This window comes from Euleptes europaea, chromosome 10 (assembly GCF_029931775.1).
Source record: "Euleptes europaea isolate rEulEur1 chromosome 10, rEulEur1.hap1, whole genome shotgun sequence".
Taxonomy (NCBI): Eukaryota; Metazoa; Chordata; class Lepidosauria; order Squamata; family Sphaerodactylidae; genus Euleptes; species Euleptes europaea.
Window position 1 is genome coordinate 76,530,522 of NC_079321.1, and position 18,462 is coordinate 76,548,983.

Consider the following 18,462-nt stretch of genomic DNA (forward strand, 5'->3'; position numbering starts at 1 on the left):
AAAATGTGTTGTCCAGTCCCCCGATATACTACAGAAATAGGAGGATTTACAACTGACTACAGTTATTTTAACAGTATTGCTTGAGAACATGTGAGGAATAAGAACCATGCAATTACAGCTTTCATTAAACAATAAACCGTAGGAGTGTCTCTCCTGACAATGAGCACAAGGTGCTCACTGCTATTATTAGAAATATAAGAAATATCAAAACCAAGAAATATTTGTGTGTCATGCCATTATGTGCTACAGTGACTTGTTAGCCAAATTGCTCGGTTATGATGTTTATTTGGGGAATAGCGAATCAATAACTGGCACTGGGCATAACCTGCAGGATCTAACCTGTGCCTATGGGAGTCCAAACTGTGATTCAAAGAAAAAAGCGGAGTCAATGGATTTAGTTTCAAAGGTTTACTTATTGATAGTATGTGCACAAGCACTCAAATAACACGTACAGCACAATACACAGAGTCTAGGAATTAAAAGAATTAAAAGTCTAGGAGTATAGAGACAGTTGCCAATGTGGCAGGCCCTCTGGGGTAATACTGCACCTGTCCTGAAGCGGAGTTGTCCTGGGTTCCATGGGCTAAATGGAATGAAAAGGGGCAGGAGGGGTCCCCTGCGTGGTCGAGCATGGCTGCTTGCTCTGACAGAGTGACCTCAAGTATGCAAGGGGAAGACCTAAGGTAACGTATGGATTACTGGAGACCCCAGTTATACCTTTCTCTGGGGGCAGGGTGATTGGATTACCCCTTCGTGGTTCCCATGTGAAACAAAAGGTGACAAAAAGATTAATGGTTGGCTGCTGTGGTGAGGCAATAGGGCAATTGAAACAACTATACTATTCCTATTGATTTGCGCAATTCCGGGAGGGTCGGTAGTCGTCCGGATATGGGATTAACGAGCAGAGACAAAGACGCGTATGGATGGATCCGGGGAGCGTCACTTTGCATAGCCGGAGGAGCGATTCTCCGTTGGTATCTTGATATTCACTGATGGGCTATTAATCATGCAGATGAGGCAAGGGGGGGGGAGGACTGCGTGAGTGCCTGGACATCTCTCGCAAAATGACAGCTTGCTGGAGACTGGATCAGAGAAAATGGATTCCCTCTGGTTCTCTCCAAGAGGCTTCTCCGCCTGTGGTTCCTCATTGTCAGTTTCACTGGCTGGCGCGGGAGCCTTCCCCATTGTGTTTGGGGCTTGGCGCGCATCTGGAACAGTGATGGCAAGCATGTGTTTGGGGTTGCCATGACCAGTCCGGGAGATTGGCAACCCGTTTCCTTACAGACTTAGCTAGGGTTGCTAAGAATAATGATAAGGCTAATGACTCAAGCCAGTATGTGAGATATTTGCCTGCTTTGTAGAAATACCAAGCAAGCATCGTCATTCCTGTCAAATGCCAGGAGAAAATCTGGGTTCATAGCTCTTCCAAAAACCTGAGGAAAATCTCAAATAAAAGCTTCAAAATGATTTCTTGTCTCCATCAAAGTATTGCTTTCCTGGAACAGCCATCATAGAGAGATAGAGATATACATATATCATAAGTCTTTGGGGAAAAGCTTAGCAAGCATCTTTAAAAAGAAATTCTGTGCCATGCATTGAACGTGCACTTTAAAGGACACCCTGATCAAGTGCCACTGTCTGACTTGAAAAGATGTAGCTGGAACAATTTGACTAGTTGTAGCCACTTTATGGTCCATTAGGGCAGCAGTGAGCAGGCTGGACTATGCTCAGCACATCAGTAAATGCCAGTTCTCTTTCTTGTTCGTTCTCACATGAACAAACTGTTTCTCTCAACCTGACTTGCTTCCCTGATGTGAACAGCACAAACAAGTAACAAAACTTATCCAGAGCAGTAGAGGATCTTACGTAACTCTGAGCAATTTTTGAGCAGTGTTCAGTCCATTTACTCATAAACAATGCCAGTGTCTCAAGTTAGGCTGCCTTAGTTCACATCTGAGCTCAGCAAGCAAAGCTATCGACCAGAAAACCATAAAATATTCCAGTTCTGAAATGTGGAACCCCTGTCGCACTCCTGATAATGGTGAAATGCAGTGGTTGCAGAAGAGATGCCCAGGAGAGGTTTCAGTACAAAAACGGGAAGGTTAGGAGATGCCTATATACGTATATATATTTGCAATTATTTCAAATTTGTCATGAATACCTGTTGGTCCTTAACCTACCCAACCATTATGATCATCATCAGAAACTCTGCTCTGCCTCCTCCACATGGGGTAACTGGAGAACTGGCCTTTTCAGTCAGGGCACCAAAACTGTGGTATTTCCTCTCCCCAGGAGATTCGTTTGTTCCCCACTGTCACTGGGCAAAAACGCACGGTCGCTTTAGGCTTAGCCTCCTTTATTCCCTGTTTCAGCCAGGATTCAGCCAGGACTGAACGCATGTATGACGCACCCCCCTTCCAACCACTTCAATATCCCACTCACTCAGCCCAGCCGTATATGCTGAGGGGAAAAGGCGTTGGCCGGAGTATATTTGTGAGAATTATTTTCCTTCTCCTCCTCCAGTCCCACACCCGTATTTACCTCCGTGAGAAATAGGAGACAAGAGGCTTTTCAACAGAGATAACAGGGAAGTTTATTAAAGAGAACTTATAGAGATTGGTCTTTAAGAAAAGGCAGAATATTTTGAAGGGAAAACTCAGAGTTAGATTGATCCAAGCAAGATTACTTCAGAGAAATAGCTTAGATGTTCCCTTTATTCAAGTTACTTTCAGTTCTCAAGCTTAGTTCTACCTCACAGAACTATTATTCATACGTTCAGACTCTCAGTCTGTCATTCAGCTTCAGACTCTCGCTCTGTTCCCAGCCTCGCTCTTTCTCTGACTACCCCCCGTTGCTGCTGGTTAACCCCTTATCCATCACAGCATGCGTTTCGCCGAACGCGCGTTTGATCCTGGTTGAATCCTGGCTGAAACAGGGAATAAAGGAGGCTACAGCGACCGTGCGTTTCGCCCACTGTCTTCCACCAGCAGTTGAAGAGTTTTCTGTTCTGTTTGGTGTTCCCCCAATGACCCTCATTGACCTTCCTGTTTATGTGTTTATATGTATGTGTTTGTGTTTTGTTGAATTGTTTACATTGTATGCATTTACAATATTTTAATATATTTGCCTTGGGGACACTAAACTGACTTGCAGACCTTAAATTGGGAGAAAAGGCAGAGTAAGAATATTTAAATAAATATTCAATAGTATCATGTTTTAAGATTTTTGTATTTATAGCTGGCCCCACTCCCCACCTCTGCTTTTGTCTTGTGTCTTCTTTGAATGGATGTCTGGGTCAAAAACGTCCATCCCTGCCACTACCATTGGGTACTCATAAGTTTTCGTCCAATAGGAAAAATAATAATTTTGGAAGACAATCGGGGAAAATGACACAGGAGAAACGATCTGTCTCACTTTGCTTGGTGCTGAACTGCTTTTTGAGAGAGAGAGAGATCTCCAGTATCTCCTCTAGTTTGACTTGACTTTCCCTAGAAAATCAAAGTGAAATAAGAGCTGCAATTTATACATGCACTGAAAATCTGCCCACATGATGATATATTTTAATACAGCTTGCAGACATGATTTCATTTATCTATATCTGAACCTCTCTTGGCAAGAAGGAGCAGAACATAACTATATGGGGCATGTTCCTGTAATGTGACCTTAGTAGCATTAGCAGTTTTATCAGCAGATCTGACCCTGGAAAAAAATCCTCATCATAGCCTAATTTTCAGGAAAATTTGCACCTGAAGAGAACATGAACAGCTTTCAAGCTTCCTCCCCCAGCATATAGTTAGTCAACAAATTATATTGCCTTTCCATGCCCTGGATGTCAATAACAAAGAATGGGTGGGATTAGTAGTTTTTGCTGTAAGCATTCATACCACAATTTCTGACACTCATCTATATTATAGTAAATGAGCACTATACGCTGATATTCTGATGTATGACCTAGCACAATGATCTGAAAAAAAAGAATAGAAATCTAAGCCAGCAATTCTACTATCCCCAACCATGAACTGGCATTTTCAGAGTCAGATAAGGTGTCTCCAACTTCTCCAGAATCCACCTTTAAGACAGCAGCATGGGACTTAGTGAGCTACAAGCAAGTGTCAGGGACATATTACAGGAATGGCCAAAGTTTTGACTTTACTGGTGGGGAAGGAGGATCTGCAAGTTCATGGAGTACTGAAGGACCACCTGGTAGGTGGGGACCGCCTGGCACATCTGTGCAGTAGTGGAGGACCAACAGCGGGGGTAGGAGCAAAGCTGTGCCTGGTGAGGGTGAAAAGAGAGAAGTGATTTTTTTGTTGCAGAACAGGGAGGAGCTCTGAACCTGTCTGTTCTAGAAAGGAAGTGTCTCCACTGCTGAACAACCTTGTCTCGCCATTCTGGTGCTCCTTTCCGCATGCATACAAAACGAGGTAAGGCATGGTGCCCTTGTGAGTTAAACATGTGTAAGAGCAGCAAATCCTTCCAAAAAGAAAAAAATGGCAGCTGCATAATGGCTCACAACCCTGCAGGCAGAACTGCTTGATCCAGCTATGGATCAAGCACCCATGAATTGAAGATTAATGAGACAAATGATACCTATGGTCCAAATCCAGTTGTAGATGAATAAAATTATGTATGTCCCCAGTGCTGCCTATGTAATCTGGTCTGTACCTGGTTAGATAAAGTTATTATTCTCTGGTTTTCTTCCATTGTTTAGTGGTAGAGCTTCAGTTCTGTTAAGCCACTACTCATTGAAAGCAGTATTAGAAGTTAGCCATGACTACATTAAATCCAATTACATTCAATAGGATTTTGTTATGCCTAACTGTAACTGGATTAGTGCTTTGGCCAACTCCAAGTGACAATTGATCTTTGTGCCATTCCCTATATAATCTTTGACCTTAAAAAACAGCCACTGGGTTGAGACTGCATTGAAAGTTTTCTAAAACTCTTCCTCTGTGCCATTTCCTTGATGAAAAATGCCTCTCTGTGTTATTTTGTGACCAGGGAAGGGGAAAGTATGGACACCACCACTGTGCTCATCTTTTCCCCTACCAAAGCTTAAGAGAGCTCCCGGTAGTCATTCTTCACTGTGACAATAGTTTGTCAGTTTCCCCTTTCCCAATGCCACTCCAATCTATATTCGGATTCTACCAAGGAATGCATTATGATATCAAGTAACACATATAGTCTGACCTTTAGTCACTTGCACATGGAGTGGGAAAACATAATATCTTCATTTATAAAATTAATTAAATATCTGAGAAAATAATGCACATTACCAATAGTGTCATCAAAATTACATGCTTTTCAGCTGGGGGTAGAAAGCATATTACTGGCTTAATCGAAATATTTATACTTGGAGCGTAAATAGGAATAGGTTTTCCCATATACATTCAGAATGTTGTACTTCTACGCTCCCCATCTATCCCAATACAGATTATATACACTTTCCAATTTGATTTTTTTGTACCTAGTGGTTGAGCTATTCCAAAGGTAACTTGGAAGAATCTCTAATTGCCATGCAAAACAATGTTGCCCTTTCCTCCGGGTAGGGCAAAACAGCTGTGTCATTCTCATTTGTTACTCTCAGTTCCACCAGTAAGAGCCATCTGATGGCTTTAATCATTTGTCTAAGGGCTGCAAAGACTCCCCCCCTCAATTTATTATTATTTCATACAATTTATTTTATTTTCATCTATATGTGTGCTTAAAAGGAACAGCAAAATTCCCTAAATAGGGCCAAAACAAAAATGAATTTTTATCTTTCAATAACAGACAATAAAATGCAAAGAAATGTGGGAAAGCATCATAAGAATGCAGGCAAGGTGACCTTTGGTTAGGGAAGATCTACTTTTCTTTTTTCATCTATTTTTCCCAGAAGTGAAATTTGCTTGCTTGCTTGCTTGATGTTTATTGTCATGAGTAGAATTATATACAAAAACTGAAATTGATTTTCTCACCCAGATCTCACCCAGATGCTGTATTGGAGAGTTGCAGTTTCAAGGCTACAAGCAGTGGCAGATCTACTATGAAATTAATGAAGCTTACGTTTAGGGGCCCCCTGAAGCAACTTTTTTTTTTTTAATGACTGAATTTTTCAACAAAATCGATGGAGTTTTTAAAGTGTTTGTTATTAAAATAAGGCTATTTTAGTGATAGAATCATAAGCCAATGGGTTGAAGTACTTCATACTGACCTAGAATATGCTCTAATAGCCATTTCATATAGCCTCAAAATGTCCCTGTAATTGGTAAAATTTGAAAATTTTCTTAGAGGCTTGCAGCGCCCAAATGCCCAGCTGTATGGGCTCACTGAGCTAGCCAGAATCTACTCATAGCCTACATTTTGTCAGCTGGATCCCAAATCCTTCGTTGGTGCATGGCTTAATAGTTCTATAGCTCAGCCCTTAGGCTAGAGCCAATAGGAACCATAAAAATACATTTGTATTGTCAATTCAGGCTGCACTCGTCTCGCTTGTGCATTTTAACACCAAAAATCAGACTTTCACTGCTTTATCCTAACGAACCCTCTCTGGAGCAGTAGACTCTGATCTGGAGAACCAAGTTTGATTCCCCACTCCTCCACATGAGTGGCAGATGCTAATCTGGTGAACTGGATTTATTTCCCCACTCCTACACATGAAGCCAGCTGGGTGACCTTGGGCAAGTCACACTCTCTCAGCCCCACCCACCTCACAGGGTGTCTGTTGTGGGGAGAGGAAGAGAAGGGGATTGTAAGCCGGTTTGATTCTCACTTAAGTGGCAGAGAAAGTCAGCATATAAAAACCAGCTCTTCTTCGTCTGACCTTCTACCTCTCTATTAGAGAATGAACCAATACATCTGCCATAGAACAACCCATTGAAGAATAACAGCAGTTACCCAGACCTCATTGCTGGTGGAAAGGGGCTCACTGTATGACCGATTTTCAAGGACTCCACCCCACCACCCTGTTCTCTGCCATTTGGGCCTCAGGGTCCTTGCAAGGGCAGCAAGGCCCTTTGAACCTTGTTGGATGTTGCCCTATTGTTGCTGGTTGCAAAGGGGCCCCCACAGTTCAAGCTTCAGGGTCCCAGAAAATGTAGGTCCACCCCTGGCTAGAAGTGAACATCCAACTATAAATTTAGTCTGAAGCATAGATGAGCCAAACCTCAGATCTGCTTGTCTTGCCTCACAGATGCTTCCGCACCTGCAGAGTAAGTGAAATGGACTTTTCCCAGGATCCTGTAATTAAGTGATGCAGGGGTGGGGAAACAACGATTCCCATATGCAAAAATATGAACACACAAAATAACTTTTACAACACAGGCTCAGATGAACACTGAAAGGTAAGACTACTTTTTTTAAAGTCTTTATAAATAATTGACTGACTCATTTGCTCACTGTTTATTTGAACAATTGGCTACAAAGCAATGCACAATGACAAAGGTCGGGGGGAGGGGACTAGGACTCCCATTGGGCTGTGTAGGAATGTGCCTAAATGAAATGCTGCATACTGCACATATGCAAAGTAATCCACTGAACAGACTCAAGCTGTCCATGAACAGCTGAATTGCTCTGACAAAAATTGACTCTGCTTGCAAAATGTTAGCCAACCTGGCAGGTGCTCAGGCATCCCTAATGATGCAGAAATCTCACACCCCACCTCTTTGCTGCCTCAGTGGCAACTATTGTCTTCTCCACAATTTTTTTCTACTTTGTTACTTCATAGTAGAGACTCAATGGAGAAAAAGGAAGCCAGCAGAAGCAGAAGGGAATTGTCTCAACATTTTTATTGGGCCTCTGTCATCTCCGATCCCAGTGCCACTGTTATTATCTTAGGGGAGAAGTGGTCTGGCATGACAAAGGCATCCCTCCTTCACTTGGCTCCAATGTGTGTGTGTTAAGTGCCATCAAGTCACTTCCGACTCATGGCGACCCTATGAATGAAAGTCCTCCAAAATGTCTTATCTTTGACAGCCTTGATCAGATCTTGCAAACTGAGCGCTGTGGCTTCCTTTATTGAGTCCATCCATCTCTTGTTGGGTCTTCCTCTTTTCCTGCTGCCCTCAATGTTTCCTAGCATGACTGTCTTTTCCAGTGACGCTTGTCGTCTCATGATGTGACCAAAATATGATAGCCTCAGTTTAGTCATTTTAGCTTCTATGGTCAGTTCAGGCTTGATTTGATCTATAACTCACTGATTTGTTTTTTTTTTTGGCAGTCCACGGTATCTGTAACACTCTCCTCCAACACCACATTTCAAAGTAATCTATTTTCTTCCTATCAGGTTTCTTCAATGTCCAGCTTTCACACCCATACATAGTAATAGGAAATACAATGGCATGAATTAATCTAATCTTGGTGGTCAGTGACACATCCTTACACTTCAAAATATTTTCTAGCACCTTCATGGCTGACCTTCCCAGTCTCAATCTCCTTCTGATTTCTTGGCTGCAGTCTCCTTTTTGGTTGATGGTGGAGCCAAGGAATAGAAAGTCTTGAACATTTTCAATTTCCTAATTGTTAACCTTAAAGTTGTGTAATTCTCCTGTAGTCATTACTTTTGTTTTCTTGATGTTCAGCTGTAGTCCTGCTTTGGCACTTTCTCTTTTAACTTTCAGCAGTAGTCGTTTCAAATCTTCACTATTTTCCGCCAATAATGTAGTGTCATCGGCATATCTCAAATTATTAATGTTCCTCCCTCCAATTTTCACTCCTCCTTAATCTAAATCTATCTAATCCAGCTTTCCTAATTATATGTTCTGCATATAGATTGAAGAGGTAGGGAGATAAAATACATCCTTGTCTGACACCTTTGCCAATTGGAAACCATTCCATTTCTCCATATTTTGTTCTAACTGTGGCCTGTTGTCCAGAGTACAGGTTGCACATCAAAACAATCACATGTAGCGGCACACCCATTTCCTTTAAAACCATCCATAGCTTTTTGTGAACCACAAAGTCAAAAGCTTTGCTGTAATTCTCTCGTATGCTCCAGTAACCAACGTATATTTGCAATATGATCTCTAGTGCCTCTTCCTTTTCAGAATCCAGCTTGAACATCAGGCATTTCTTGTTCAATATATGGTAACAGCCTTTGCTGTAAGATTTTGAGCATCACTTTACTTCTGTGAGAAATTAATGCGATGGTCTGATAACTGCTGCAATCTTTGATGTCTCCTTTCTTGGGAATTGGAATGTAAATGGATTGTTTCCAGTCTGTGGGCAATTGTTTTGTTTTTGTTTTGGCCCCAATACCACTGATCATATTGACAACCAATAAGCTAGTAACCGCCCTGACCTGGATGGCCCAGGCTAGCCTGATCTTGTCAGATCTCAGAAGCCAAACAGGGTCGGCCCTGGTTAGTATTTGGATGGGAGACCACCAAGCAATACCAGGGTTTCTGTGCAGAGGAAGGCACTGGCAAACCACCTCTGTTAGTCTCTTGCCATGAAAACCCCAAGTCTGCTGCAACTTGACGGCACTTTACACACACACAAGCTAGTAACCATCGCAACATTGTGGCAGAAGTAGCAGTAGCTTAATATGAGCCAGCCTTTAGGAATGCTTAAACTGCAAGCTTGTTTCCAACTGGTGGTCTTATCCTAGAACAGGTGAACTAGCATCAAAGTGCCTTTGAACATCTGTACACTGATTATCTTTCAAATGTGTCATGTTAAGTGCCGTCAAGTCACTTCCGACTCATGGCGACCCTAAGAATGAAAGTCCTCCAAAATGTCCTATCTTTGACAGCCTTGCTCAGATCCTGCAAATTGAATCTTTCAAATACTGACCTGCAAAACAAGTTCCAGAAATCTAAAATTAGGAGAAAAAGTGAAGCCTACAAGGTTGACCCCGAACACAGATACCCCCAAACAAGCTACAGACATGTTTCTTAAATTCAGTCTCTCCCAAGACTTGGAGTGCATACTCCAAGCTGGGGTTCCTGTAATATCCCAGCAGCCTTAAGGCACTTTTTGCATGAGGGAAGGAAGGAGGAGGAGGGTTGGTTTTTATATGTTGACTTTCTCTACCACTTAAGGAAGAATCAAACCGGCTTACAGTCACCTTTCCCTCTCCATAACAGACACCCTGTGAGGTAGGTTGGGCTGAGAGAGTGTGACTAACCCAAGGTTACCCAGCTGGCTTCACGTGGAGGAGGAAACAAATCCAGTTCACCAGATTAGCTTCCGCCGCTCATATGGAAGAGTGGGGAATCAAACCCGGTTCTCCAGATCAGAGTCCACCGTTCCCAACCACCACTCTTAACCACTACACCAAGCTGGCTCTCTGGAAGCAGCCCATTATGCAGAAAATATGTACTTGGAGGCAACCATATCACTTAAAATTCCAACAATGTCTCATTAATTTGGACTAATAATCACCTAATGCACAGGAGCATCTGCCAGGCAATCACCCTTGGGTAAACTCATCAGCCACCCTGGAAGCACCCATCAGGAAAACCAGGTCTTTTGCCTCCCAGGATCATTTTGTGAAATTGCCAAACCCAACACGTATAATCTTTCAACCAGTGCATTTACAACTTGCCCTCCAACTAGAGTTGCAGCTCCAGGTTGGGAAATACCTGGATATTTTGGTGGTGGAGCTTGAGGAGGGTGGGCTTTGTGGAAGGGAGTGACTTCAATTGGGTATAATTCCATAGAGTCCACCTTCCAAAACAGCAATTTTCTCCAGGTGAACCGATCTGTGTAATTCTTTTTTTAAAAAGTTTTTATTGTTTTCCTTCATTTAATACATCCATGTAAAAATCAGCATTTAACACTAAGATTTGATAAAAATAATAAAAGAAAAATCTATAAGGTATCTAATAAACATAATGACTTCCCCCTCACCCTCTTCCACCTACAAATAGTGTACATACTTTTGCTATTTAAACTAATCCCCATATTGTTTAATGAATATATAAGTGTTTACTTATCATATCTGATGTTATTCATTATATATCTTATTATGTTCATAGTACAAAGTATACGTGAGAGATTAAATCAAAGAGTATCCTTTAAACAGTCCCATTAAAAAGTAATTTTCACAATAATTTCTCTACGCCTCCCATTCCCCCATAAATTGTACATTATCATTCTGATTTATTAAAGCCGTAAGTTTCGCCATCTCTGTCAATTCCAGCATTTTATTTATCCAGTCTTTTCTAGTCGGTATCTCATCCATCTACCATTTAGCTGCATATTTCACCCGTGCAGCCGTGGTGGCATATATTAACAAAGTCCTATGAGTAAAAATGGTGTCTGGTATCATGCTCAATAGCATCATTTCAGGTGTTTTGGGAATATTTTGGTGTAACATCAACCTTATTTCATTATATATCATCTCCCAAAATTCCTTAGCTTTTTCACAGGTCCACCAAATATGATGAAATGTTCCAACTTCTTTATTACATTTCCAACAGTTTGGTGACATTGTGGGAAATGATTTTGCTAGTTTCTTCGGTGTTAAATACCATTTATACATCATTTTATATATATTTTCTCTTAACAGTTGCGAAGATATAAGTTTCAAATCTCTTGTCCATAACCTTTCCCATTTTTGCAACATTATATCATGGCCCAACATTTGCGCCCAGCTAATCATAGTTGGTTTTATTCGATCTTGTTCACAATAAAGTTCTAACAGTAGTTTATACATTTTAGATATTAGATGATCATTTGTATCCAGTAAAAGTTTCTGTAAGGTTGATTTGGTTTTAGAAAATCCTGTTTTCACATCTTGATGAAAAAATGAATCAATTTGGTAGTACTGGAACCAAGTCAGTAAGTTTTTAACTTCCTCATAGTCTTTAAGTGAACATTTTATACCTTCCCATTTCAGGAGATCTTGATACGTTAAAAATTGGGCAGGTCTTAATGGGTGTGAAGTTAACATTTCTTGAGCTGAAACCCACAAGGGAGTTTTTACTTCTCATAGGTGTTTATATCTAGTCCATATACTATAGAGAGATGATTTAACCATATGTTGTTGAAATGATGCATGAGATTTAACTTTATTGTATCACAAATAGCCATGCCATCCACTTCTATTGTCATATCCCTCTAAATCCAGTAATCATGTAAGAGATCAGGTGTAATTCCAGGAGATATCCAGACACGACCTGGAGTTTGGCAACCCTACATCCAACAATTATAACTTGGTCTCCAATGCTTATACTTCTACTACCAGCCATTAAGTCTAAACTCCCCAGTTAAATTTAAACTTTGTTTCCTTAGTCCAGTCCCAGTTCAGAAGGGCTGAAACATCCTGATATCAGGATTTTGAGTGTATAAAAGTAGCTCTGAATCCCTAGGTACTTTTCTAGCAGGATCCCCCACCTACTGCCCTGTGGCACTGCACAGGACTGCACATGGAGTCTTAGAGTGGGCCTTAGTTTCTGCAGTTCTTTCCCTTGATGCACTCTGCACTCTAATTGCCAACTGAGATCACCCAGCACACAACACTGCGATCATTCCTCTCCCCTCCCCCTCTCCTGGGCCTTGGTTCTTGCTGGATCAGGCTCATATGTTTACTTTACTTGCTATTTCTACTGGATATATATTCCCCCCCCCCCCCGAAACAATTTTATCTGTCTTCTGATTATTTCTGGAAATCTCTTTATCCCCCATAACAATGTGCTACTCAGTCTGGAACCCCAGTATATACCAGACAGTGATCCTTAAATAAAGGTTTGTCCTTAAATACATACATTTGGATGACACCCATGAAGGGGCAACTCCAAACTTTAGGGACCCTACGCATATACACCAATTGGGTCACAAAGAGTTTAGGTAGCACAATTACATAAACTTCTTGGGATCTGGCTCTATTCAGAATAGGCTCAAGAAACAGATTAAATTCGTAATGGAGGGAACCCTTGAATTTGCTTGGTGAACATGCCCCTATTTCATTTCAGTGCTATCATCAGAAAATCAGCTGAAAATCCAGAATATCTCATTTTCTAAATTATGTGCTGACTGCTACTATTTAGTTTTATATCATACTTTGGCACTATTTAGACATTATCCTATCCAGGCTGCTTCCTTGTTTTATGGTATGAAAGGAATGGTGAAATTTCACTGCTCAATAAATCTGAAATTGTCTGATAGTCTTTGAGAACTATCACTGTTAGATTTATCCTTCCTAAGTAGTCAGCACCCAGACTTGGATAGCCCCAGGCTAGCTTGATCTCATCAGATCTCAGAAACTAAGCAGGGTTGACTCTGGTTAGTATTTGGATGGGCAGCCTCCGAGGAACACCAGAGTCATGAAGTGGAGGCAGGCAATGGCAAACCACCTCTGAACGTCTCTTGTCTTGAAAACCCTACAGGGGTCACCATAAGTCAGCTGTGACTTAATGACACAAAACACACACACACACAAACTAGTTAGCACCTCAATCTTCGGCAGGTTTACTTAGAAATAGGTTCCAGTAAGTTCTACAGGACTTAGTCCCAAGTAAATTATATTTTCATATAATAATTAGTAGTCTTTGAAAAATCATTGATTGGTTGTTTTAGATGTTAGAGAAACAAATGGTTTGTACTGCCAAATTAGTACTTTAAATCCAAAATAGTAAAAATGTCTAATAATATATTATTTACACCTATTAATTACAGCTGATAGGCTGAGAGTTAAATTACATTCTAAAATATGGTAGCTGAACCAAAGAGCCTAAAAGTTTACTGGGATGTCTTTCTGCCCATAAAAGCATACATATATTATGAATTCGACACTGTAATTTGCAAGTTACTCAGATTCATAGTGAAATTAATGCTTATTATGTCATGCAGCTAAAGCAGATGCAGTTATAAAATGAAATGTGATGACAATTGCAGGTTTCCATAGTCAAACCATGTTTTGTTGAAAGCAAATACATTGTTATTCTTTAAATCAAAATATATAATAGGTTTTCAGTTTCATTGAGACATCTAATGAAATAAAATTGGGATAAGGAGTAAATAAGCAAAATATACTAGGGTAAATGAGTTCTTAAATTTCTTTTTAAAACTTTTAAATATAAATAAATATAACAATAATTGAAGCCACAACATATATTACATAAAATTATAACAACTGTGCTATATGAGTGGTAATACTCTTCTTAAATTTCTTTATGTTTTATTTCCATGTTAAGAATCCCTTAAAATCTGTGGCTGGTATATTCATCTGAATTCAGGTATTGCCAAGCATAAATTGGTAATATCTGTAGAGGTTCTGTTGTTTTGCCTCATTTTGACATTCAACAATATTGCAAGTGTGTACAAATACCAACATTTCACGTGAGTTGTAGCTACACGAATTTATGGAAATAAATGGTCACCTTTTCTTTTTGTTTTGTTGTACTTCTTAAATTCAGTTCCACTACATTTTCTTGAAAAAAGATCAGAGTTCTTAGACTGAAGCCAGTACAAATCCTGAACAAAGCTATCTATGATTTGTGCATCAACTGTTGTGCTTCATTTGATGGGCATGTAGTTGCAGTACACAGCAACAAAGTTAGGGCAGTCATAGAACTTTTTCAGCACCTTTTTTGATTTGCATTAGACACTATAAATCAATGTAGTTATTCACTATCAGTACTTATATAGCACTATCCATGTACAGGATGCTTCACAAAGAAATAGAAGCCATGTTCCTATACCAGGGAGCTTACAATCTAAATGCCAACCGAGAGGAGGTAACATGAGATGGCTGTGAGCAAATGCATGTCTCTTTCAAATATTTTATAAATATATAAAAATCCGGCACTTCAATGACAATTTAAATAAGAATTGACTTCAGTTTTATTTAGCTCATTGCTTTATATTTTGAGCAGCAAATGGAAACCTTCACAGGTGAAAGAAATACACTTTAAGAAAATGATGGTGATGGAAGTTGTGAATGGTGGAACATGGAGTTACCTGAATAGCATTGGTTACATTCCATCCAGCTTCCCAAGTGGTAATCCGTGTAGTCTGGACATGTTGCATATGATCCTGGGTCTGGGAGGCTGTGTTCTCTTCCTCTCCATTGTGAATCTTGTTGAGTTCATCCTGTCTGGCAAAATTCACGTTTTCTTCGTCAGTGTGTAGGCAATCTTTCCATTTCACCATTTTCAAAAACAGGGACTCGATGTTCCTAAAGGGGTTTAAAAAAGACAAAAACATTTGCTTCAGGTAAGCAATCCTGTCTACTCAATAACTGACCCAAATAGGGTTACCCTTACTAATGTTATTTCTAAAGAAAGGAAAGTGTTAAATAATAAAGAATATTATTTATTTGTATCAATCCAAAATGCTAATCTCAAGATCTGTCCACAGAGAAGGATGCTAATCTCAAGAACCCTCCAAGGCATCCTCAAAGTTCTGCTCTGAATCAGTGAGGGCGAGTAACCTCTATGCTAATACCTCCCATTCAAATCCATTCTGTAACGCTGATTATGCAGCTCAACCATTCATGAAGCAGCTACAAGTGGTGGCCAGAATATTTTGTGAGCATCCTTTTCAATATAAGCAAGAATGCCTCCATTCTTGCGTATTTATTGCCCTTAACAACTGAATTATTATTGCCCTTAACAACTGAACTGACTGGTGCTGACAAAATAAATTCAAAAATGTACTTAGCTGAAAGTTAATAGCTGAGTTTCTCACTGGGCTGAGTTGCAGCACACACAAAACCAGCACATTCCGAAACTTAGATTAAATCAGCATTCCGTGATAGATTTACAAAATTCAAATTAAAAAAAGGTTTTTTTTAACACTTAACGGTTTGTTCAAATTTAAGTACAGAAAAGAAACACATGAGAAACACATGAGAAATCTGTCACTAGGAAGTGGTTGGTACAACTTTAAAAAAATGTTGTTTTACCTCTATAAGGAATGTGAGAAGATGCCATCACAATTTTGACATAAATTTCCTGTTGACGTTCTTGTTATAGAGGTTTTTTTTTTTTAAGTAGTCAAGGTCATGCTAGTCTCTCTTTAACATATTTAAACCTTCCAGCTATTATACTTTAGTTAGTAGAAAAATGTTGGCTAGAGGAATGTTTCTGTGGAGGGCTGAGGTTTCCAGAATCTTCTCCAGGCTGGGCTGTTAAATTGACTGAGGAGCACGCTGAGCAGGGGTGGGGAACGTCAGGCCTGGGGGCTGTTTAAGGCCCTCGAAGTCATTTGGTCTGGCCCTTCATAGGTCCTGAAAGATCTCTAGCTCGAAGGATCTAAGACTGGCGATCAGCCCCCTCCCGCGGACAGGAATAGCCTCTATTCAAGGCAGATGTGAGTTTGTTTTGCCAAGAAAAGGAACCTTTTTTCCTCCTTGCAGAAGAGTCATTAGCTATGGAGCTGCTAGGACCGCCCAAGAAACTGTGTTAACCCTTTCCCACCCGGGCCATGGAGAAACATGTTGGTTGGCTAATTTTAAAGTTGATAAATTTGTATGGCCCGCAAATGATGTTGTAAGTATCCAAATGGCCCTTGGCAGAAAAAAGGTTCCCCACCCCTGAAGCTGAGCCAAGTGACATTCCCTTGTTGTTCAACTTAGATCTGGTGACAGTGACATCGAGGGACCGAGACTCACCCCTTCCTCATAAGCCACTGCCAACCAGCTAAGCAGTCCCTGTAGCACTTTCAGAGCTGCTGGGAATCAGCTCTGTTTACTCCTAGACACCAACAGCTAGGGTTGCCAGGTCCCTCTTCATCACCATCGGGAGGTTTTGGAGCAGGGCCTAAGAAGGACGGGGTTTGGGGAGGGGAGGGACTTCAATGCCATAGAGTCCAATTGCCAAAGCGGCCATTTTCTCCAGGTGAATGGATGTCTATTGGCTGGAGATCAGTTGTAATAGCAGAAGATCTCCTGCTACTACCTGGAGGTTGGCAACCCTACCAGCCCTTCCTAGAAGTGGCCCACCAGGAATTAATTATGTTACTACTGGTTCTTGACTTTTATCCCTGGCCTTATTGCTGCTTTTACAATCTTTACAGATACTTGTATTTTAATTGTTTTTATATCTGATAGTGGCAGCAATCTCAGAAACAAAAGCTGAGAGAATGACACACCAGCAACTATAATGTGTCATATTTCTGCCACATATACCTTAAAGTTGTCTTGAATTTTCTCTTGTTTTACAATCCATAAATGGCTGATGCTAAAGAAATACAAGAATGATTATTCTGCACCTTTCAATTTGTATTACGAATGAAACATTGTCATCTTTGCAGATGTTTATGTTGCAAGGCAAAGTCCTACCTGAAAGGTATAATCTGGTGAGACATGTTATTAGCATTTTAAAAGCCTTTTTTATTAGACCAGAATACCGATAAGAATTATTTAAGTACCCTTAATGGAGAAACTAAATTACACAAGAAGCCAAACTTTCACAGCTATTCATATTATGTTTGATTTATTACATATAAGAATCACATTGTTTGCCTCCTTCTTGCCAATGGATTATACTTGTGCTTTTAAAGCAGTGGTTCCCAACCTTTTTTTGACCAGGGAGCACTACGACTTTTTTGTTTGGTGCAGGGACCCCAAAGTTCAAAATAAAAATTCTGAGAATTTGAAAATAAACTTTAATTATAACTGTTAGTTAAACATTAAACTTAGAATAATATTTGAATATATATTTTTATAATAGAGAACTTTTAATTGAAAATATTATTTTATTATGGGTTTATAACTGTTTCGCGGACCTTAATTTAGTTCTCGCGGACCCCTGGTTGGGAACCAATGTTTTAAAGGAACTAGATGCAGCAGCAAAGTCCTTTATAAAGATTTATCTGAAGAATATGTTGGGTATTGGGGGCGCACTTGTCCTAATCAACTCCTGCAACCTTAACCAACTTCCTGTGCTCCCTTCAGTCATTCTCTAGGGACCTCTTGTAGGTGCCTGGCCCCAGGATAGCTCGGTTTGCTGTCACCAGGGGAAGGGCCTTCTCAGTTGTGGCCTCTATTATGGAATGAACTCTCAGATAACACCCATGTCCTGCTGGACTTGTTTAGTTTCTATAGGACATACAAGGCCAAATTGTTTAGGTTGGCCTTTGGAGTGTAATCCACAAGTTTGGGGTGTTTTGTTAGTAGGGTTATCAACCTCCAGGAAGCTGGTGATCTCCTCCTATTACAACTGATCTCCAGCAGATAGAGATCAGTTCCTAGAGAAAATGGCCACTTTGGCAATTGGACTCTATGGCATTGAGGTCCCTCCCTTCCCCAAACCCTGCCCTCCTCAGGCTCCACCCCAAAATCCTACCACTGGTGGCGAAGAGGGACTTGGCAATCCTATTTGTTAGTGGGATGGTGCTAGCTACATATTAGAATATTTCACTATTTTAATGTTAATATTTTATATTTGCTATCTGTTTTTATGTTGTTTTAACCCATTTATACTGTTTTAATGTTGTAAGTCACTGCCAGACCCTTTGGGTGAGTGGCAACTAAAATCTAATCAAGAAAGAAAGAAAGAATAAGCTCACAAACTTTCAGAATTGCATTAATAAAAC

General features: G+C 40.3%; 1 protein-coding gene across 1 annotated transcript in view; it reads right to left on the reverse strand.

Moving 5' to 3' along the window:
* The window catches only part of LOC130483467 (vesicular inhibitory amino acid transporter-like), a 28,002-nt gene extending 10,770 nt beyond the window's left edge, over positions 1-17,232 (reverse strand). The window contains exons 1-2 of the mRNA XM_056856225.1: positions 17,207-17,232; positions 14,884-15,100 (exon numbers count right to left, since the gene is read on the reverse strand). Of these exons, the coding sequence (XP_056712203.1) occupies positions 14,884-15,100; positions 17,207-17,232 (243 nt within the window). The remainder of the gene's footprint in view (positions 1-14,883; positions 15,101-17,206) is intronic.
* Positions 17,233-18,462: the final 1,230 nt, after the last annotated feature.